General features: G+C 32.2%; 3 protein-coding genes across 5 annotated transcripts; 1 reads left to right on the forward strand and 2 right to left on the reverse strand.

Moving 5' to 3' along the window:
* Positions 1 to 6481: 6481 nt before the first annotated feature.
* Positions 6482 to 8254, forward strand: LOC114731337 (uncharacterized). The gene has a single exon (XM_028918482.1). It carries the CDS (start codon positions 6482 to 6484, stop codon positions 8252 to 8254), a length of 1773 nt encoding a protein of 590 aa, XP_028774315.1.
* A 5157-nt stretch (positions 8255 to 13411) lies between these two features.
* On the reverse strand, positions 13412 to 22786 carry LOC114731223 (uncharacterized). Of its 3 annotated transcripts, XM_028918368.1 has the most exons (8): positions 22587 to 22786; positions 21636 to 21676; positions 16621 to 16734; positions 16207 to 16496; positions 15983 to 16109; positions 15601 to 15891; positions 15376 to 15480; positions 13412 to 13941 (listed from the first exon to the last, which is right to left on the reverse strand). In XM_028918368.1, the coding sequence occupies exons 4-8, from the start codon at positions 16230 to 16232 to the stop codon at positions 13549 to 13551; spliced, it is 942 nt and encodes a 313-aa protein (XP_028774201.1). In that variant the 5' UTR covers positions 16233 to 16496; positions 16621 to 16734; positions 21636 to 21676; positions 22587 to 22786; the 3' UTR covers positions 13412 to 13548. The 3 variants fall into 3 exon arrangements, with proteins under 3 accessions (XP_028774201.1, XP_028774210.1, XP_028774195.1); XM_028918377.1 differs by lacking the exons at positions 21636 to 21676; positions 22587 to 22786 and adding an exon at positions 16873 to 16982; XM_028918362.1 differs by lacking the exons at positions 16621 to 16734; positions 21636 to 21676; positions 22587 to 22786 and having other exon boundaries at positions 16207 to 16592.
* Positions 16879 to 20249, reverse strand: LOC114731348 (uncharacterized). Its single transcript, XM_028918492.1, has 4 exons — positions 18334 to 20249; positions 17939 to 18247; positions 17767 to 17866; positions 16879 to 17688 (listed from the first exon to the last, which is right to left on the reverse strand). The coding sequence occupies exons 1-4, from the start codon at positions 20247 to 20249 to the stop codon at positions 16879 to 16881; spliced, it is 3135 nt and encodes a 1044-aa protein (XP_028774325.1).
* Positions 22787 to 24100: the final 1314 nt, after the last annotated feature.

Here is a 24100-nt window from a genome sequence, read left to right on the forward strand (position 1 = left end):
GATTGGAATGGAATGTGATGAGGGATATGACTGTGTACTTAATTTAGCAACGATAATAACATCCTCAACTTGTTTATGTAGTAGACAAGTCAACAAGTCAATGGAAAAGATACAAATTTTAAGGTCAGATCAATAGTCACTAACTCTTGCATTATTATTATTTTTTTTCAATAATGTTGTTGATTTGACGTACAGCACATATCATTATGAGCCACTCAACTCAAGAATTTCCATGGTGGGATTTATAAAGGGAGCACATTCCACATATTGATTGCTGATTTTAATATAGACTATCTAGACTAATTTTGAATGGTCCAAATCAAACAAGTTTTTGTTTTAATAGATATATAATTTAAAATAAAGGTTAATGTTATTTTTAGTTCTTGAAATTTAACCTCATTTTAGTTTTGATTCCTAAAATTCAAAACAATTTAGTTTTGGCTGTTGAAACCTTGTTACGAAAGCCAAATATCATTAAGTGGACCAAACTGAAGTCAAATCTCAAGGACCACGATTATTAATTTTAAATTTGGGAAACCAGATCAAATTTCTAAGACTAAAAATGGTATTAATACTTTAAAATAAATATAATGTTATATCTGACACTTTTTAAAAAAAACTAAGTATGTTATTAAAAAATGACAGACTAGATTTTTAAATTTAAATTATTTAGATTAAATTTTAAATAATTTAGATTTCATTATAACAATGACCACCCACACTAATTGTCATTGTAATGGGAGGCCATCAGAAACCATTAATTAAAGCCCACTAGCAGGGTTTCCATATACCCATTATAGACTGCGACGTTTTTCGTCATCCGTGATGCACAACGCAAAAAAAAGACCGAAGGGTTCCATTTTTGACGTCTGATATCCGATCATAAGTAGCACTGAACCCCCCCCCCCCCCAAAAAAAAATTTTTAAAAGCAACTAATAATATTATGAAATTTTTTAATAGTTACATAACTTTTCCTTACATTTGGTCACCCACTCGGACCACTCCCCCTTTTGAGCAAGAGGAAGCAGTGGATGATGAAAGGAGATAATTTTTCTTTTGATTTCCTCTTTGTACATAGATTTTCTGGTAGCAATATATTGATACAGTTTTCATTAAAAAATGATCTTTTTAATAAACTCATCGAACTTTGTGTTTCTCTATCTAAATTATTTAAGTTAGGGATAAACTCAAAAAATATTATCAGTTTAAGATAGATTTAATGTTTTAACAGTCATTCCTTAGTAGTATTGAGAATTAGTTAAAAATGCCATATAATAAATACTAGAGGGAGTATAAAATAATATATCTTGGACTTAATTTTTTAAGTTGTGCACATGCTGCTCATTATTTACCATATTTGCATAACTTTCTTCCATTAATTAATTAGTCTGTACCTTTCGTGGCTAGTTTGTGACCGTGTGGTTTTAATAATAATAATAATAATAATAATAATAATAATAATAATAATTATTATTATTATTATTATTATTATTATTATTATTATATTTCCCCTCCCCCTCAATTTATTGTTGCACATTTTCTTTATTCCTTTTGTGTATATTCGTCAAGATTCGAATGGTATTGTTCAATTAATGAATCGTGCTAATGTGTCGCCAACAAATTAATGAATATAATGCATTGGTTCAATTGATCTTTTTCATATAGATCATTGAAAAAGCTTACATAAAATATTTGAATAGGGTTTCTTTATACATTTATGGTAGGCTTCAAATACATTAAAAAAAGGGGAAGGGGAAATAAGTATTGTACACACAGATACACACACACACACGTATTATTTTTTAGCCATTAAGCTCTTTACAATTTACAAAATAAAGGGAAACTAGGGGGGAAAAATTTTCTTCATGGCGAATGCCCTTACACGGAAAATTATTTTGTTGAGTTTCTCTCCAAGAGAAAAGTTGATATTGGAATTTAATGAATTTAATGGTAACTTTTTTGAAAATTTTCAGAACAAAAAATTATCCTTAATAAATTCTTTTAATCAATGTAAAGTAGTCAGGTTGGAGTTATAATAAAGAGAAAGGGGGTATTAATATGCTGTATAAAAACTTAATATCCCAAGCTATGAGTGGGGTGTTAAAGCCATTTATTGCTTTATGAGAGAAATACCTAAACTTATTTAGTTAAAGGATCTTAGGAATTAATTATAGCTTAAAGTCAACATTGTTATTTAATTTTCCATTCAATTCAAGATTTTTTTTATCCATATCACATTATTTTTTGGAATCAAATCAAACCACACGGCTAAACTATCACCCGAAGAGACAAGTAGCCCATTCCAACAATCGTTTTGTGTTTAATGAGGTTGAGACACTTTGAAGTGACTGTTGAGTTGAAAATCGATCAGAGTGATTTTTAAAGAAGTTTTAAACATCTGGTCCAATTTTAATATATTATTGTACGGAGAATCCTTTTGTACAATTCAATTCAAGTGATGAAAAATTTAACTGAAATAGCAATATTGATCAAAACCAAGAAAGTATAAGTGGTTTACTGGTTTTATTTTAAGTTTTCCGAAATGTTTGTCAGTTTGAAACCTGGGTTTGTCACGCTTATTGAGAAGTTTATTACAAAATATCATGAGAGACATTGAATTAATGTACTACCTCTAATGTTAATATAAAAGTTTGTTTACTAATTTGAGTAAATTAAAAAAACTAGTTAAATTAGTTATTTGTAACAAATAGATATTGTATTTCCTAAAATATTCTTGCTAATCAAGTGTATTAGCTAGAACTATAATTATTACAAGAACTGTCTTAGAAAAAAATGGATAAATATAATAGACAAAGTGGATTAAGTCTCATGTTTAGAACTAAAATAAAAATCAAATGAGCTCTTATATTAAAAACCAGAGGTAATATAATCTTATTTTTTATTATTATAAGAAATATATTATTTTATTTTCTCATAAAATATATGGATATATGGAGTCAAGCGAAGCATCCAGTAGGATAAAATAGAAAGATAGACTGATAGAGATCAATTATTCTGACAAGCCGTTGGAATTTCTGGGGAAAAATGTGACACTGTTTTGACGTAGAAATGGCAAAAAGCTCTGAGAGAATCTTCAAAGAGAACAGGTCCTGAATCACTTTATCCTTGTTTTTATCTGTTTTCTTTTTTATTCAATTTTTAAAATAGTTTTATAAAAAAAATTTTTGAATGCATTTGAAAAAGAATATGTTTCAATAATTGTTCTAAAATATTTGCATTTAAACAAATAAAAACTTGTTTGGAATAATTGTTTCAAAATCAACTTGCAGAACTCACTACAAGAAAACAGTTAATTAGCGACGAAATTTGTGATGGAAACAAATTATGTATATCATTAATGATGACATGATTTCCAATGGAATTTTCGACAGAATAACAAATTGGTGTTAATAATGATATCATCATCATTCATGTCATCATTATGTATATACTGAAAATAGAAAAACAATTTCTTAGAAAACTTATTTGTATTTTGTTAAAATAAATTCCTCTTGATTATTAATAATAATTAAAAAATATAATAAGAATATTAATAACTTTCTTATACAAACTGATATAAGAAAGAAATAATTTTATCATATGTAAAATATATTGAAATATATAATATATGATAGAAATTCAAAACGATTTAATAAATTTATATGAATGCAAATTAATATTGAAATGAATTTTGAATTTCAATCATTAAACAATAAAATTTAATCACGATATAATTAATACCCATGATATGGATTGATTTTGATCTTCAATACAAAAACAAATGATATATACAAAGAATTTTAAGAAAATAAATTACATAGGATATATATATATATATATATATAAGTAAGAGAATACTGTTTATCATAATCTATTCAAATTATTTAATTTTTTATATAGAATAATTTATTAGATTTTATTATAGTAGTTATTTTTTGAATAATAAGATCTTTGGACTAATTGTGAATGATTTTCTTGAAATATAGTATACAAATATAGATAATATGATATAATATAATATAATATAATACATATATTTAAAGTGTATATCTTATCAATGTTAATTAAAAAATAAATTTAAAAATATTTATAAAAAAATTATTTATGATTTAAAATTCAAATTAGTGTAGTTAGAAATTAAAAGTATATTAAAAATATTTTTTTAAAAAATAAAACATTATAAAACAAATATTTACAAATTATTTTTTCATTAAAATAGTTATGATTAAAATTATCATATAGTATAGTTTTAGTTTTTAATAATATATATGTATATATAATTGTTTGTGTAAAATAATATTATATATATATATATATTTAATTTTACATAATAAGTTAACAGGCTTATTGCAGTTCAACTGGTAAAGCCGCATGCGCGTATGGAGTAGGTCCTAGGTTCGAGCCATGGAGAAATCACTTTGAGGAGGGAATTATGTGGTGTCGACACGTGGTAAGCAAAAGTGACATGTGACATGACAGTAGGGGCAAGGTGGCAGCACACATGGCAGGTGGAGGTAAGGTGGTAGCACACATGGCAGGTGGAGGTGAGGTGCAACACACGTAACAGGTGAAAATGAGGTGGCAGTGACACATGGAGGTGATCCCCAGTGCTGTCAAGAATTAGCAATGAGAAATTTCCGTTACTAATCCGTCATTAATTAGCAACGGAATTTCAATTCCATCGTTAATCAATTAGTGATAAAGGAATTAGTGATGGAACAAATTCCATCGCTAATTCGTCGATAAATTCCGTCATGTTTTTTATAAACTCCAAATGGGAAAAAAAGTAGAAAAAGATAAAAAAAAATAGAAAATAATAAAATATGTAAAAATTGCTTCGAGTTTTTTTATAAACACTTAATTAAAAATTAATAACTAAACAATTTTTTTATTTTTTTTTTAAAAACTTAAAGTTGGTCCCAAAACAAGAAAATAAATAGGCCTTTGTTTTTTTTTTTTATCAAAAGGCCTCACACACACTATGATTTTCATACAGCTTCACAACCGATTTAGATCTTGTTTGGCATAACATTTAAAATCACTTATAAGAACATTTTATGTAAATTGAGATAAAACTCCTTCTATATACTTATCTCATATTCTGTAAATGGATATAGATGACCTAGAGCTTATATATAGCTTGTCTTCTTTTGAAACGGATATATATGGAGCCAAAAGCAAATACTCATAAAGGTAAAGATGAATGAAAAAAATTAAAATACAATATCGTATATTTTTAGAAGTCTTCAAGTTGATTTAAGGGGAAAAAATTATGATATATGGTGCATTAATGTAGAAATGGAAAGTGGTAGATGAACTAATTCGAATTTATGGGGTAAAGAGGATGAATCACGGTAATTCGTTTGATGAAATTAAAAGCTAAGGATTTTCTTACCAAGCTTGTCTCTTGCTTTTATAGGTTGCTAATTAATACAAAGGAAATGATCCTTTATCCTTGTCATTTATTTGTTGGAATTAAAATATGCATATATTTTTCACTAATGTAGCCCGCACTTGCATTGGCTGCCAATTAACTTAGTGGAATCATCAGAAATCAAAGGAACACACGGAGCAACATCTATCCACCTTTATCAAACTCCACCACCTCATTCCCAACAGATAGAAGTTAATCATAAATGCCCAGATTAAATCCTTATTCATACTATGAGAATGTTTTACTTATTTAATATGTATTATACCTTATGTAAATAAAGTTAATACAATAATAAATGAAGGATAAAATTGTATATCCATATAAATTTTTTTTAATATCTTATAAATAGGATTAAAAAATATCTTCTCTCTGCCTTATAAATTTGACTAGAGGAGTAGAAATTAATCAAGGATACCAAAATTCTCATCCATACTATGAGAGTGTTTTAGTAGGTAATTATCATGACTATTATCTATGTTTCAATAAGACCTATCAATCCCTATAAACAATTAGTCTGTTGGATTTGTAAAGTAAGTCAACTTAAATATCCTCATTAAGGATTTTCGATATACGCACACTATAATTTTCATGCCTTCGCAATCAATTTATGTCCTCGTCATAGAATTCGAGCCGTTGGATGCAATCAACGGCTCGGAACAGGGGCATTAGAGGTTGCAGTAGACACCCCTCGCCTTGCTTTTAATATCTAGCTTGAAACAACTCACTGCAATGTAAAAACTCCTAGAAAACAAAACAACTTACTACAGTAAGCAAAACAGTGTGCATACACAGCAGAAATATTAATAAAAGTAACTAACTAAAAAATCGGGCACAAATACCACAATCAAGGCATTAACAATGGATTAATGCTCTGCTTTTCTGCATGGCGAACACGTTTACACCAAGAATCCTTTGCCATTATGTCACTCTGAAAAAGTACCTTTGTATTCTTTATAAGCCATCCCATCATCCCAATCTTCTATGTGCCTTCTCAAATTCAATTAATCATATCTGAGTTTTCTTCTTTTTATGGTTCAATCTTAACAATGGCAGACCCAATTCCACCGAAGAAGACGAAGGGGCAGCAAAAGATCGAAGTCAAAGCGATGGAAGACGCTAAAAAGCGCAGTGTCACCTTCACAAAACGTAGAGCTGGCCTTTTTAAGAAGGCAGACCAGCTCTGTGCTCTCATCAGCGCCGAGGTGGCTCTCATGGTGATCTCTCCGGGAGGCAAGCCGTTCACGTTCGGCAGCCCCGACGTCGACGCCGTGATAGCGAGGTACAAGAGCCAAGTGCCACAGTCGCCGACGGTGGATCAACAGAAAGCTGAGCTTAAGGAAATCATGGAACAGTTGGCGTACGAGGATAAGCGAGCAGAGGAACTGAAGCAAAGAAGGAGAGAAATGCATAACGAAACGTGGATGGCTGCGCCATGTCAAACTCATTCTAAGGCTCAGCAAAAGATCATGAAGGAGCGACTAACGCAGTTGTGTAAAATATTCTCTCAACCTCCAGGCTTCCATAACTTTCTTGGGCTGTTCTCCGAATCGCCTCCGGATTCGACCTTTGAGTTCCCAACTTGTTCTCTTACTGCGTTATTGACTCAGAATCCGGAGCTCCAAGAAAGTCTGAGGCTTTCATTTCGGCTCAGTGGAAATCAGAATTTTGGAGGTAACGTGATACCTACACCGCCTCGTAACTTCTACACCGGTGAATCGTCATCGTCTGCGATGGCGGCAGTGACTCAGAATCATATCTTTGAGAATAATATGATGATGAACAATCATGACAACTTCTCCACGGAAGAATCGTCGTCAATGGTGCCGGCGGGGACTCAGAATCATATGTTTGATAATAGCATGATACTTACACCCCCTGGTAACTTTTACCCAGGCAAATCGTCATCGTCGGCGCCGGCGGGGGCTCAAAATCATATGCTTAACGACAACATGATGCTGAACAATGATGACAACTTCTACACAGGCGAATCATCGTTAGTGGTGCCGGCAAGGACTCAGAATCATATGGCTGATTACAACATGATACTGAGCAGCCATGCCAACTTCTTCACAGGCGAATCGTCATCAATGGTGCCGGCGGAGACTCAGAGTCATATGTTTGAGGGTAGCATGATACTGAACAGCCACGGCAACTTCTCCACAGGCGAATCGTCGTCAATGGTGCTGGCAGAGACTCAGAATGATATGTTTGAGGGTAGCAAGATACAGAACAGCCATGACAACTTCTTCGCAGGTGAATCTTCGTCAATGCTGCCGCCGGGGACTCAACAGAGTCATATGTTCGGGGATAATATGATGCTGAACAACAGTGACAACTTCAACACATGTGTATCCTCGTCAATGGCATCAGAAAATCAGAGCATAATGTTTGATGATGACATGATGTTGGCAGTTTATGGTAACTTCTTTACAAGTGGATCCTTGACAGAAGAACTGGCTTTGAATCAATTTATTGATGAAAACATTATGAATCCTCCACTGGATAACTCCAATACATATCAGTCCTTGACGGCCTTGCCACCGGCTGGTGGGAATCAAACATCTGATGAAAACATTATGGTTCCTCCGCATGATAATTACCACACGTATGAATCTACGGTGGTGCCGGCGGCATCTGATGATGAGAGTCTGCTTTTCGACGAAAACTTGAGGTTCTTTCTGGGTGATGAATTCTTCGCAAGCAGTTACTCTATGGTGCCGCCGGAGCAACGTCAAACGTTTAATGAAAATGTGATGCCTCCGCCGCCGCAGCCTCCGCCTTGTGATGAATATGGTCCTGGATCTTCAGGGTTCAACTGATCTGCTCCTTCGCATTGTGTCTCATGTTACTGGCTGGTTCTGCTTCAGTGTCTCTGAGTGTTGATGAGTTGTGTTTTCTTTTCTCCCATGTTCTGACCAATAGTGACGAGGAAGAGATAGGGTCCAGTTCAAAAAGTTAGAGGGAGTATACATAGCCTCGGCCTTGCATAGTAGTTTGTCTTCTTCTGAAAGGGACATAAATATATATATACACACACATATATATTTATGGAGCCAAGAGCAAATACCCCATAAAGGTGAAGATGAATAAAAAATACAATATCGTATATTTTTACAAGTCTTCAAGTTGATTTAAGAAAAAAGGATACTGTGTTCTGGCTAAAAGAAAAGGAAAAAGAAAAAAGATACAATGGTCCATTAACGTAGAAATGGATCAGTGGGAGGTTAACTGATTAGGGGTTGAAGAGGATGAATCTCGGTAATTTGTGTGGTGAAATTAAAAGGTAAGGATATTTTTACCAAGCTGTGCTCTGCTTATATAGGTTGCTAAACAAGAGAAAGGGAATGAATCCTTGTCATTTATTTGTTGAAATTTAAAGATACTTTCTTTCTTTTGTTTTTATGAATATAGCCCCTGATTGCTTTGGCTGCTAATTAACTTGTTGGATTTTTTTAATTTGAATAAATACTGAAATCGTTCCAAATGATTTGTTAGATAATCAGCATAAGAGGTGGAGGTGGAGATGGAGGTTAATAATGATATAAACAACAAGCTTGTTGGATTTGTAAATTAAATGTCATTATTGAAGAGTGAACAATAAAGAGAAACAAATTTTGAGGAGCCGTCCAATACATTATTGTTTAATGTTTTTTGGTGAACATTATTGTTTAATTAAAACCAGCATTTTATGGTATCTTTGAATGTGAATTGGAATTATTTTGATGTAGGATATAAGAGTATCTATAAATGATTTTGAAAGATCCTATCATTTGAAATAAACTCCAATGTCCAATGCTTAATAATTTTCTCAGAAAAACTAACATTTAAATATCTAAGCTATTAGTTTACCTTGTAGAACATTAATAATGATGATGGAGAAGTAGACACTGCTCATATATGAAAATCTAGCTTACACAGTTAACATTCTGAGAACTATTAATATAGTCCACATATCCTTAATATCAGATATATTTAATTAATTTGATTAGGTTAAGTAAGTTAGACAAGTTAATTAACTATAAAAAAAATGACATATTTTTTCTAAAACACTATAATCATATTTCTTAATATTACATCCCCTCTCTTATTTAATTATAGTTGAAGGAGTATCAATAAGAGATAATATAGAAAAAATTAATAAATATAAGAACTAGGTATTACATTTAGCATCAAAATCAACTCAATAATCCCAACATTAAGGACCGGAGGAGTACATTATAATATCTCATAAGAGTTGTCATCATTAAACATATTAACTTGTTAAGTTCTTTCTTTGGTTTTTTTTTTTGGCCACTTGTTAAGATCTTTCATTTCTACAAAATTATGCTTATTACTTGACACTTCATCAAGCTGGGGATGCTTTGATCTAGCATGAATGATGAGTTGGACTTCATTATCGCAATAACTAACAAGCATTAAGCTTATGTTGATCTCCAATTCCACTGTTGAAGATAGAATCCAGTTATGTTTCACTCCAAACAGAAACCGAGCTTCTATATTCAGCCTGCCTTGTTAACACAACAGTTCAGCATTAATTTCTTGATCCATAGAATGCTAAGATTCTTTCCTATAAAAGTGAAAACCGTCACTACTGCATACAAAATTTTTTACGTTCGTTGGTCGGGAAGAGCTTTTCATCATATTGGTCTGGGAGGGGTAACACATGAGTGTACGTAATAGTATGTTCTAAACTTACGTCGGTAAAACAAAATCAATTCCTACGTCCAACTGATGTAGACACACTTTAAAAATCTAGTTTAAAATGCTAACTCATTTAAAAATATTAAGAAAATTAATTAATTTAGTTATTTGCCGCAAATATATGTTGGTCTCCCTAAATATTATATTTAGTCATATGCATTAGATAATTGGAAGTATCCCTTACTATAGCCACCTACAATCAATAAGAATATTTTGAAAAAAGATAGGAGATAAAATAAATTAAAATTTTATATTTAGAATTAAATCTAACCTCTTAACTAATTCTTATATTAAGAATTGGAGTTGTGGTAGTATTACATAGTAACGAGAGTTTTTATGCCGGATAGATGAGTTAAAAGGTTTTTAACGTGTCACTGTCTTTTTTTTTTTCTTTTTTTTCCCTTTTTTAACCGAGGTAGAAAACTTTTTTATGTGGTAGTGAGTTTGTGTACAATTTTTGATAGTCCAAGTTCAATGCCCAATGAGCATCATATATGGCCCGCCCCTCAGCTGCAAATCTTTCCTTTTTTAATCTTTCTCTTTGCCCGCTCAGCTGCAAATCTTTTAAACATAACGATAAAACTCAATTTTTATATATTTTATTTTATATTAATTTAGGATTTAAATAATAATTTTGAACTTAAATGGATTCTTGTTCATTATTAAATTGATTGGTTGATTTTTTAATTTTTCATTAAAAATTAAAATTTTGGATTAAAACTATCAATATTTTGTGATTTCCTATTTTCAGTTTGTAATTAATATTTTCTCTTTCTTTGGAAACAAGTCTCATATTTTTACAAAGATTAAATTTTAAAAAATTTTGCAATTTCTTACCTAATTTTTGTGCATATCTAATATTTAATTTTGATATAAATTATATTATATTTAGATATAATCTATATTAATGGATGCAATTAAATTTTTGTAGGTCAAGAAAGAGCATATAAGAAATTTAATGGTGTAAGATTATTTTTTGAAATTTAAGCACAATCTAACGGCTAATATCAAATGGGTTAATAGAGTTGGGAATTCGGGCCGGTCCTGCAGGGCTGCCGGATTTAAAAGAGCCAGTCCTACAAGGCCAAAATTTCAGAAATATCCCAATTTACTAAGCCCGGCTCTTATGTTGATTGGGTCGGGTCGGCCCGCAGACTTTTGGCCCGTTTAAGAAAAAATTATTTTTTATATTTCTCATATTTTTATACAAAATAAAACAAACCAATAAAATAATTAATAAAAGACATAACTATAAATAAAATAAGTTACAAATACAAATATTATGGTATCTAAATATCCATCAACGTCTAAAATATTTATCAACAAAACAACAATATCTAAAAATTTCATTAATAGTACAAATGTGTAATAGGAAAACACTATAATTAATTTTTTGAAACTTTATTATCATTATAATCAAGTGTTCTTTTTTTTTTGTAGCAAAAATATGAATTTTTTATAGGAATTTCACTTTTAAATTTTATAATCTGACTATTATTTTATTTTAGTTTGAAAAGTATTATTATTGAAACTCATAAATTTCTAATTTAAAATATAGAATCACATCACAAGTTACATAAGTATAAAAATACTCTCTTATAAAATATATATAGCTTTAAAAATATCAACATATATAATATAAATCAAATCATTATTAAAATTGAAATTAACTTATTTTTAAAAATTTAATTGGATAAATAATTGTCTAAAACCAAATAAATTAAACCATTATGTGAAATTTAATTTCAAAATAATAATAATAACTAAATATTTGAAATATCATTAATAATGTAAAAAAATTAATAATATGATAATTATATAAAAAATTTAAAAAAATTAAGAGGACCTAAATGGGCTGGTCCTAGGTCCTACAGGACCAGTCTGTTTAAACCCTCAATCCTACAGGACCAGTCCTTTTAAGCCCGTTTCTCATTTGAAGGAAAAATTCTCAAACCCAGTATTTACAATTTTTGGGTATAAACAGGCCAGCCTGATGAGTTTGGCCTGTTTTTCCAACTCTCTGAGTTAATTAATTACTAATATATTTGAGTTTTGGATTAAAAAAATTTCTTTTCTCCAATTAAAATACTCCCTTCATTCCATAGTCATGCTCTCACGCTCACTCTCGACGCAATCAAAAAAAGCTCTCTCTCAACGGTTTTCATCTTCAACGCCTACTCCATCACTTACTCATCAAATATCTATTATTCCCATCCCCCCAGTCGCGCTGATTGTTTTCAATCGTCCACCCAACGTCATTTTTATTACTCATTACGTCACATGTCCATGAATTGCACTAAGGAGCTTAGGGAAGGAGACATGTTGATGGAAGCTTGAGCTTGCTAGGGAGAAAATTTGGGAGGAGTGTGGATGAGGCTTAAACCTTAGGCTAATATTTGAAGACCACTAGAGAGTGATATTTTATTTATCTTTTTTAGTTCAAAGACTTGAGATTATTTAGTTTTAAATAATTTTGAGTTGCATTTTTATGAGACAATCTAAAACCTTCATGCTTGGATTGGATTGATATTTGGATTTTATTTGTGATGAAACACTTACTGAAATTTATGTTTGTGAGCCTTTGTATTGTTAACTAAATTTATAATTGAGTTTTCGTTATAGATTTACACTACAAAAAAACAGGAGATTAGCGACGAAAATTAGTGACGGAATTTCCGTCACTAAACTGTTTAGTGACGGAAATTCCGTCGCTAATCCGTCAAAAAAAAATTTGCGACGGAATTTGCGATGGAATACGTTCCATCACTAAAAAGGCCGTCACTAATTGATTTGTGACAGAAATAAAGAATCCGTCGCTAAGTTAGCGACGGACTTGTGACGGAAATCCGTCACAAATGTTGTGACGGATTTGTGAGGGAGTTGCCTGTCACTAAATTGTGACGGAATTTCCGTCACAAAATTGTGACAGACTTGTGATGGCCTTTCCGTCACAAATTTGTGACAGAATTGTGACGGAATTTCCGTCAAAAAAGTGCACATATTTGTGACGGAAATTCCGTCACAAATTTATGACGGAATTGTGAGTTTTTTGACGGAATATTCGGTCACATGTTAACAACGAATTTGTGACGGAACTGTCCGTCACAAATTAGTGACGGAATTCCCTGGAAAATCCGTCACTAATGTTCCATGGTTTTTTTCCTGATTATATATGTTTAGAGACGGAAGTTTCGTCACAAATCCGTGGAAAATTTTTTATTTTTAAGTTTTTTTTTAATTTTTTGTTTCAAGCTGCATTTTGTGTAAGAAACAAATTGAAATTATAATTATAATGTAGCTAATATTCAAACCAAATTAAAATAGCAATTGTCATAACAAGCAACAAATCTAAAAATGTCAAGTCCCAAATTAAAAAGCAATATTTATAACAAGTCTAATATTAAACAAACTACTAATTATCATTATGTGGACTTGCTTCACTTTGAGTGCTGGAGTTGATAGGCGACCCAGTTGAGAATTTTCGCTCAAGTGCTTCCAACCTAGACAAGATGGTGACATTCAATTGTCTAAGATCTTCATTTTCTTGTTTAAGCTCTGAGACAATATTCTGAAGATCAAGTTGGCCTTCTGTGTTGATGGAAGGAGGAGACATATGAGAAGAATGTTGTGTGCAATCATTATGCTGGGCATCAGATCCTAAGCCATAGATTCGACCCTTCTTGTTCTTACCACCTGCAGCCTGCAACCAAATCCTCATTTCTTCACCATCTAACTGATTTGATTCCTCCACACTTGGAGAACCAACACTGGAACTCTTGGATGCCTTGATCCTCATGTAATGTTCCTATGAAAAAAGAAAGTAAAAAATTCAAAATATAAAAGCATTGACAAGCACACAAATAGGCAATTCTCAACGAATCTGAAAAACAACAATCCAGAGTGAACAAGCCTTGAAATAGCTACTGGCAGAGACCAAAATCTAATGATGCAACCTCAAAGCCTTAAAATACCATAAAATAACTTCCAAATATAAAACTCATCAATACGAGAAGCATGCACAATTAGAAGATCTACATATTTCTATTACTATTACCATTATTATTATACCACCAGTAAGGCATTTTCAAAGGCTAGGAACTAAAGACGGCTAAATTCCCATCCTTCCATTGAGCAAGCAAAAAGAAATTATTATTCCTATTTTAATTCAATTGGGGGGAAAGACTTACCTGAGAAACAAGGGGGTATATAGCTAGACACTTTCCCCAAAAAAAGGACAAAAAAGAGAGCTATCGATGCTAAAAAATATGAGGCTAACCAAACCCTCCACATTATGTGAATGAGTTTACAATTAAAACAAAAAATTTATTTAAAAAAAACAAACCAAACCAAACCAAACCAAACAAAACAAAAAAAAGAAGACTACGGGTTCTTAACGTAAGAGAGGCAGTAAAAAGCAACATGTCCCTTATCATATGAGATGACAATGAAATGGCCCTAAGATATGCATTCTTTTTTCTTTCCCTCTTTTTTAGATGAAAAGGTCTACAAGAATTCAACGGCAATTTTTGTCCGCATCTATATGGGATAAACGTGATAACAAACACTTCTCAAGAATTCCATTTCTGAAATAAATACAAAAGTTATTTATATTATTAAAATACATAGGATGTCATTGTTTTGAGCATACAGCACCTGAAAAGCAGGGCAAAGATAGTTTTTATGCAGTTTAGATCTCTTAAAAAAGGTCCAGAAGTATTATTCTCAACTAGCAGATGACATGAAAGAGGCACAAAAAGAGAAATTCAGAGGTGTGCTTAGATTGAGAAGGAAAGTGAAATTTTAATGTTAATATTTTATTTAGATTATAAAGCTAACATTTTTCTTCCATTCTCCCCATTCAAATCTAACTCCAAGAACATTCAAATTTTAATGTTAATATTTTATTTGATTTTATGAAATAATGTCAATTAATGGATCGGAACAAAACAAATTAAAGTCTCATTTTCATCGATGACAATGGAAATCACCATTGAAAGTATGCCTTTCAAAACTTTTGGTATGAACTATGGCATTAATTAATCAGAAGCAAAAGCGTGAAGATTTTGATCGATATAGAATGTAATCATATTTTAATTAGATTATTTAACCCTACTAAATATATAGTTGATGCAAACTAGTAACCACAAGTAAAGAAGTAAAGACCCACACTACAACTAGTCAGGCCTCAGGCCATCAGTACAGCTCTACAGAAAAAGATTCTGGAAAAATATATACTTACAGAAACTTCAGCTGACCTAATATCCACAAATTGGTTAGTTTTGACATCAAAGTGCGTCTTTGTGAACAATTCATATTGAGTAGGATTTCTTCCCAACTGCAAAGCCTGTAGTCATTTATAAAAAAAAAAGAATTATATCATGCATTAACTAGTTATTTATAAAAAATGATCATGTCATGCATTAAATAATTAAAGATAACAGCTGAAAATAAATATAATTCTCACCAGCCTCCTTCTATGTTCAGTATTAGGAATGCTGCCCCCTTTGTGTTGAGTGCCTCCTGTGGAAGAGGCCCGATTGACTTTAGCTGTGTTATACTTGGACTTATAATTTTCTGATGTCCATATTTCCTCTAAATCATCCATCACATTAGGTGGAATCCAATTAGGCCTCATTTGTTTCAGAAACAGATCCTTCCGAACATTATGCATTGTATGTCTTATGATTTCTGCGCACTTTAAGTTCCAATTTCTCCTAATAGCAACTTCATGTTGTGGCAACCATTTAAATTGTTTTTGCAGAAATAAGAAGAAAAACAAAATCATGTTCTATAATAGAATGAGAGAAAAACTAAAGACATAATAAAAATATAATGAACTTATATACCGCCCATTCCCTAAACCACAAGTCCTTAATTTGAGGGGGTGTCACCTTCCAAGTACAGCATGGGTGTTCAAATTTTCCTTGAATGATAGGAAGAATATTTCGCACAGGAATAACAGCAGGATTAAACCTAATCATAATTTTTTTAAAAACAATTCACATATTAGAATGGCTTTAAGCAGCTGAATAAAAATATCAGATAAACTAATGGGAAGTTGATTACTTACGTTTTATTCTCAGGATATACCCACATCCGATTATCTGAGGGATCAATACCCCATGGGTTGGAACTAGCAGGAGAACCTTGAGTTGGGTTTTATGAGGCTTCTGTTCCAAGAGATGGGATTGAAGGAGATGATGCAGGTGATATCAAGGGTCTCCTAATTGGTTCAGACATGACTGGAGATGATGTATGCATAGATGGTTGAGGAAGAGAAGAATTTTCAGGTTGGTGAGGCAATTGTGCAGATGCTGTAGTTCCACATGGGACTCTACGCTGCGCTTCACCAGTTGACATCTATATATCCAAATTTGAAGATTGAGTTGAGTTAGTAATAAATAATAAATAAATCATCACAGAATTCAACAAAATTAAAACTAGATACTAGAGGCAATGAAGGTCTAGTGGATGGTTCTGCCACATTAGGAGCGGAGGTCACAACTACATGAGGAATTGATGTTTCAAGTTGCTGAGGCAATTGTGGAGGTGTGGCAGTACTCAATCGGATTTTACGCTTTGCACTTAGATTTGACATCTGCAAATTCAAATTTCAATATTAAGTAAGTAATAGGCAATAAATACTCATGCAAAATGAATCAAGATCAAAACTGAAAAATCAATGCAATCAAAGTCAAATTGAAAACTAAATAGTAGTAGATTATAATATGTTAACCATAATTCATCCATCTTCATCATTGTTGTTGATGTCATCATCGTCATCGTTGTCATCATCATCATCAACTTCTATATAGAAATCTTCTTCACCATCATCTGTGTCTTCCTCGACTTCATCTTCACCATATTCATCTTCTTCATCTTCCTCAACTTCATCTTCGTATTCATCTCCTTCATAAACCATGTTCTCAGTTGCCATATCCACCTCTTCATAGAAAATTTCAGAATTTATTTGGTTATTCAATTCAGCATCATCAATAATTGCTGGCAGTATGACTTCTAACCCATCTGCTTGAAATGCCTCTAAGTTTATTGCACATGTAGGAGCATCAATGATATTACGAGCCTTCACCTTAATAGCAGCTAACCAATTTGCCTTCTGACGACAACAAGGATAAGAGGTGTAGTATACTTGCATTGCTTGTTGAGCAATAATGAATGGATCATACTTGTTGTACCTTCGCAATCCATGAACTTCAACAATCCCATATTGTTGATAAACCCTTGTACCACGATTTGGTGTCGGATCAAACCACTCACAATTGAATAATACTAATTTCTTTACAGGAAGCCCCATATATTCAATCTCTATAATCTCCTGTACAATACCATAAAAGTCATGTTCTGATTGTGCATAGTCAGCGCCTTTAATGCATACACCACTATTTATCGTTGATTTTCGAAGGGCCCATGAATGTGTATGAAACTTATACCCATTAATAAAGTACATAGGCCAAGTTCTAACTTTTCTCTTCGGGCCCCAAGCAATGTCATGTAAAAATGGATCCACAATGTTGTTGTTATGATTTTGAACCTACGTAACAAGGATCAATGAGTATTATGGTAGATAATGCCTATTTGATGATACCAAATTGAAAGCAATCATACTTACATGATTTTTAAACCATGAGGGAAATCGTTCATTGATCTGGGATTCAATCTCATTTTCTGTGATTTGACAATTATCTTCCTTCAATGTTTGTACAAATAACCTACATGACAAATAATGTGTCTGTAATGCATATATTTGACATAAGGTTTGATCACAACCAAAGATCACTTACATCATATAAGGTTGCACCTCATCACAATTCATTAAAACATATCTTTTGGCAGCTTCTACTTCCTCATCATTCAAGAAACGAGCTTTACATTCCCCAGAAGGTCTTCCCGGATGGTTAAATATGGAAATTACTGGCAAATTTGATTCTCCACCATCATCATTTCGTAGAGGTCTTGTTATTCTTGGTGGCATACCCGGCTCAAAGTAGTGCGAGCAAAACATAGCGGTCTCCTCAACTATATAAGCTTCACATATAGACGCTTCAACTCGGGCTTTGTTCTTGACCTTTTGTTTCAAGGTATAAAGGAATCTACAAAAATGGATATGTTGTAAAAGCTAACATTGACTATTGTATTTATTACATACAAAGAAACCAACAAAAAGAAATTTCATTACCTTTTAAATGGATACATCCATCGATACTGAACTGGTCCACCAACCTTAGCTTCATAAGCAAGATGGACAGGCAAATGCTCCATTGAGTCAAAAAAACCAGGAGGAAAGACCTTCTCCAATTTACATAATGTCACAACAATATTTTGCTCTAATATCTCAAGTTGATCTACCATCAAGGTGGTAGAACAAAGTTGTTTAAAGAATTGACTAAGCTCCGCTACAGGATTAAATACATCATCTGGCAAAGTAGCAAAGGCAATGGAAACCAAGCGTTCCATGAACATATGACAATCATGACTCTTCATTCCATATAACCTTGCTTCCTTCATATCAACACATCGAGCTAGATTAGATGCATACCCATCGGGGAGCTTCAACTTCTTTATCCATTGAACAATCGCTTTCCTTTGTTCTAAATTCAAAGTATATTTTGCAATTGGTTTCATCATTTTTCCTCCTCTATCAACAAGTTCATTTTCCTTTCGTCGACAATATTCTTGCAAGTCCATTCGAGCTTGTGTATTATCTTTTGTTTTTCCTTTTGTGTCCATGACAGTATGAAACAAATTTTCAAAAACATTCTTTTCAATGTGCATAACATCAAGATTATGTCGAATGAGATTGCTTTTCCAATATGGTAATTCCCAAAATATGCTTTGTTTGGTCCAATGATGAATGTCATTATAGCCTTCAGTTGGTATAGTTGTTCCATATTCGGTGACCTTTGGTAAATTTTGTACTCTATGCCAAACTTCCTCTCCACTTAACCGGGAAGGAGGCTTTGATTTCTCAACTCTGTTATTGTAAAATGAGTTTTTGTTTCTCCTGAATCGATGATCAATAGGAAGGAATTGATGATGACAATCAAAGAAAGATGTTTTCCTCCCATACTTTAATTGGAATGCTTTTGAGTTCTCCATACATATAGAACACGATAATCTCCCCATTGTCATCCAACCAGACAACATGCCATATGCAGGAAAGTCATTAATTGTCCATAATAATGCAGCACGCATGTGAAAGTTTTGTCTCAATGAGGCATCATACGTTAGCACACCCTCATCCCATAACAATTTTAATTCATCTATCAATGGTTGTAAATACACATCTATTTTTCCTTTGGGATTATTAGGACCAGGGATAATTAAAGTCAAAAACATATATTCTTGTGTCATACACAGCTCGGGTGACATATTACATGGAGTAATAATTACAGGCCAACAAGAATATTGTCTCCCTGATTGCCCAAACAGTGTAAATCCATCAGCACATAACCCAAGCCTCACATTTCGTGGATCATGAGCAAAGTCAAGATATGTACTATTAAAAACTTTCCATGCTTGGCCGTCAGAGGGGTGAGAAAGGACATTGGTGCCTCTACGATTCGTATAGTGCCATGTCATTTCCTTTGCTGTTTTCTCAGAGGCATACAATCGCTGCAATCTTGGAATCAAAGGTAAGAACCACAACTGTTTCCTTGCAACTTTCTTTTTCCTTCCATGACACCTTCTTGAGAAATATCTTTCCTCACCACAAAACTTACATTGCGTTGCACTATCATCAGCTTTATAGTACAACATACACCCATTCACACAACAATCAATCTTTCTATAATCAAGACTTAACTTTGACACCAACTTTTTTGTTTGGTACAAGTCTGTAGGCATACAAGTATCTTTAGGCTGTGTCCTCCTTATGAGTTGGGAAATTAAATTGTATCCTTGTTGTGACATGTTAGTTGTTGCCTTAATGCTTAATAATTGCAAAGTTGCTGAAAGTTTAGACTCTTCGCAGCCTTCCCACAATGGTTGTTGTGCAGCATGTAACATGTCATAAAATGCTCTTGCATTTGGATTTGGCATCTCTTCAATACCTTCATTATAATTATCCCTAAAACTTGGCCCAGCTACATCCATCACTATAGTCTCATATTGATTTAGTTGGTTATTGATTGGCTCATGTGAGGCATGTATGGCACTTGGTATTGAAGACAAAGGAGAATGATATTGTATTTCTGCTTCACCATGACTATTCCATATATAATACTTTGGCATGAATCCAAATTTATAGATGTGTGTCTTCACCTCATCAACAGTTAGATATGGCCTACATTTACATTTGACACACGGACACCTAAGCTTCCCTGATGTTTGAGAATAAGGTGCCCTTAAAGCATAGGTAAGAAACTCCTCAACACCTCGTTGGAAATCTTGCGTATACCATTTAGTGCTCGGATCTACTCTATTATACATCCATTTTTGATTTTGTAGGACTTCCATTGAGTAAATGAGTGTTTCTAGCAATGTAAAATCAAAATGTAGCAACTTTTCAGCACCCCCAAATCTTTATAATTTAAGTGCGTAAATTTTTTTAGGTAAAATTATGTGCTCTAACAACAACTAACCCTATATTCATTCATGAAGGTACCCCTAACAGATTGAAAACCCTATCAATGGGTCTTCCATCTTGCATTAGCATTACTAAAGTTCTTGTCTATTTATAAATACACATAAAGAGGGAAAAGACAAGCATTAGCAGCAAAATTTTGATTTTGTATCTATTTTGAAGTCACATTATTGATGTTATAGTCTCATAATTAGATAGGGTCCCAATAACTCTCAAGTGTACATATATGTTAATTATTACACATGCTGAATAATAGTCTTAATGTTCAAGTTTCATTAACTTTGCTGGCTCATATTAAAACTCATTCATACCACCTTTATTTATGTTATTAAGACATGCTTTCGTAACATTATACGAATCCTAATAGACAATCTCTAGTATTATATATCATAAGAGTAAATGAATTAATTTAATTGCAATCTTTGATTAGAGGTTCAAGGCTAACCGTTAATTCAGTCCAAAAAAGACTTCGAAACATCATTTAGGAAAAATACAGTTTAATGGGTGATTTAAAAATGAAAACTTTGAATAGACACAAGAACCCATACACCTTGAGCTATGTTATGACAGTATTTGTCAGGTTGGTCACCAATATGTTGAAACTTTAGCGTCTTAAAAGATCAAAGATCACAAATATGTAGTGGATGTCTATGTTCATTTCCTTGCAGGGAGAAAATAAAACAAAAAAAATTGTCTGCAAAAAGGAACAAAATATAGGAAATAAAATAAAATGCAAATCTTGATGGTAGGTGGTGGTGGTTTGAGTTCTTCATATATAGCAAAGTAAACAGATATAGAGGTAAAACAAATCAATAGACCCTTACTCTTGGATAGTTAACTTAAATATTGCAACATGAACCACGTCTGTGGTATTTCTGGTAAATTTGATGTCATACCCTTCTCTGTTCGTGAGGAGGAATTAAGAAAGAGCTTCCAACTGCAAGGAAAAAGTTTAGTTATTATATTTTTTTCACTTCCTTCACTATTTATTTATGTATTGTTTGTTTGATACAATGTTAGCTTAATGATATCAGTTTAATGTTAAGATTGGTTACAGGTTGCTGATAGACTCACCAAGAGAAAAAAGCTCATTCCAGAATGGTTAATTAACTTGTCACAATGCTATTATTTTTTTGAGTGAAACAATGCTACTATATTAACTCATTAATAAGATCTTACTCTAAGGATTAAAGTATAAGCCAATTTCAATATCATCATCTATAGATGAAGTGCTTTATGTTGTGTTGATGTTTCTAGGGATAATATAAATTACAATAAGTTAGTGTTATTAATTACACTAATTGAAGCACGGGATAGTATTTTCTAGTTATATATCATAAGAGTAAATGAATTAATTTACTTGCAATCTTTGATTGAAGGTTCAGGGCTAACAGTTTAGAAGCAGACACAGATAAAGCAGAAATACATTCAAAGCACCGAAATTTATTTAAGTCAAACTGAAAATTTATATTGTTTTTAGAGATAAACATGCAACCGATTTTAAGAAGAATCAAATTCAAAAGGAGCAACCGCTAGAGGATTACAATGGTTTAATGGAGGAAGTAAGAGAGCTTATGGGAAGAGAATGGCAACTCAGGTTCAAAGTAATATACAAAGAAGCTAATGCGTGTGCTGACAAGATGGCGCATCAAGCTTTCCTTTAATCCGAAAGGAAAAGAACTTGGGTAATACCTCCAATAGAGTTGGGAGAACAATTGCACAAGGATCTATTGGGCATCAGGACTCCAAGACAAGTTCGCATAGTTTACCATAATCTTTTGGTTTTGTATTCTGTTTAGTTTATCTTTATTCACCAAAAACGAAAAACAAAAAGAAGAAAAACTCACCTTGAGGTTGCAAGAGTTGAAGAAAGAAGTCGAAGCAGACCGAGGAGAACACAGACGGTGATTACGTTGGCCGGTGATAGCGTTGCTGGCGATGAAAGTTGGAGGAGGAAGTCGATGTTGCTAACAAAGGAAGATGATTGAAGAGATTTTGTCACTAATGCGGTGGAGATGAAGTAGAAGGTGAAGTGTGGTGAAGATAAAGTGATGAGATCTAGGGCTCAAAGAGTGGCGCTATGGAAAAAGAGGGGTTGAAATGAAGTGGCGGCTATGGAAAAAGCATTGGCGGCAATCTTGCATTTTTCCATTAGGTGCCGAAGAGTGAATTCAAAATGGTGAGCATTGAGCACAATTACACTTATTATTTAATAATAAATGGATTCAAAACGGTGAGCACTGAGCACAATTACACTTATTATTTAATAATAAACTTCAAATTATATACGTTTAATAAAAAACTTTAATTATATACATTTATCTGAAAATTGTTTTTACAATTAAAAAATCAAACTATTAGTTTCACAATTAATTAATTCTTCTTAAGAATAAATATTCCTAATTCCTCCATTATAATGATGTAAAAGTCGATAAATGTAATAAAAAGCATATCATTAAGTGACTATACATCAATAATTATTAAAAGTGAGATAATAAATATATTAGCCATTTTTAATTCAACTAGGTGTTGCAAGATATTAAAAAGTTAAATTGTTTTCACAATTAAAAAATAGAAAATTGGGGATGAATCCCCAATTGAAAATTTAATTAGCAAATAGGATCTACTATGATTGATTGCACAAGGAAATATTAGTTGTACACAAAGGAAGGTAAGTTGCATAAAGAAAAAATAGTTTGCACAGAACATTATTTGAATATAAGAAATTATTTTGCACATAGGAAAGATGACTTGTATATAAAAGAATTTTATTTGCATAAAGAGAAATTGAATTACACATTGCACACACAAAATTATTGTACACAAGGAAAGATAAATTGCACACAAAGAAACTTAAGTTACATATAATAGAAATTAAGTTGCACAAAGTTCTTAGGTCCCATTTACAAAATAAATTTTTAATAAGGGATTTATTTCCAATTTTTTCTCAAAAAATCAATGTATTAGTTTTCCGATTAATTAATTCTTTTCAAGAATCAGCATTCCTAATTCCTTTGTTATAATGATGTGAAAGTCAATAAATATAATTAGAATCAAACCATTAAGTGACATCAATAATAATTCTTAAAAGTGGATAATATATATTAGCTATTTTAAATTCAATTGGGGGTTATAAGACATTAATAAGTTAAATTGTTTTCATAATTAAAAAATCAATGTATTAGTTTCCCGATTAATTAATTCTTTTAAAGAATAAACATTTGTAATTCCTCCATTATAATGATGTGAAAGTCGATAAATGTAATGAAAATCATATTAAGTGACTATACATCAATAATTATTAAAAGTGAGAAAATATATACATATATTAGCCATTTTTAATTCAATTGGGTGTTACAAG

Source organism: Neltuma alba, unplaced genomic scaffold, assembly GCF_004799145.2.
Source record: "Neltuma alba isolate B1F8T4 unplaced genomic scaffold, ASM479914v2 tig00002524_pilon, whole genome shotgun sequence".
Classification (NCBI taxonomy): Eukaryota; Viridiplantae; Streptophyta; class Magnoliopsida; order Fabales; family Fabaceae; genus Neltuma; species Neltuma alba.

What these genes read in the sequence shown, in the direction of transcription:
- LOC114731223 (XM_028918368.1), bottom strand. Translation starts at nt 16,232, where the DNA reads ATGTGGGTATATCCTGAGAATAAAAC. An exon ending in GTATATCCTGAGAATAAAAC is followed by an intron (nt 16,110 to 16,206) that starts GTAAGTAATCAA and finishes AATTATGATTAG; the next exon opens with GTTTAATCCTGCTGTTATTC. An exon ending in TGTGGTTTAGGGAATGGGCG is followed by an intron (nt 15,892 to 15,982) that starts GTATATAAGTTC and finishes TTATTTCTGCAA; the next exon opens with AAACAATTTAAATGGTTGCC.
- LOC114731348 (XM_028918492.1), bottom strand. Translation starts at nt 20,249, where the DNA reads ATGGATGTAGCTGGGCCAAGTTTTAGGGATAATTATAATGAAGGTATT. An exon ending in TGGATGTATCCATTTAAAAG is followed by an intron (nt 18,248 to 18,333) that starts GTAATGAAATTT and finishes CCATTTTTGTAG; the next exon opens with ATTCCTTTATACCTTGAAAC. An exon ending in CCTCATGGTTTAAAAATCAT is followed by an intron (nt 17,689 to 17,766) that starts GTAAGTATGATT and finishes CTTGTTACGTAG; the next exon opens with GTTCAAAATCATAACAACAA.
- LOC114731337 (XM_028918482.1), top strand. Translation starts at nt 6,482, where the DNA reads ATGGCAGACCCAATTCCACCGAAGAAGACGAAGGGGCAGCAAAAGATC.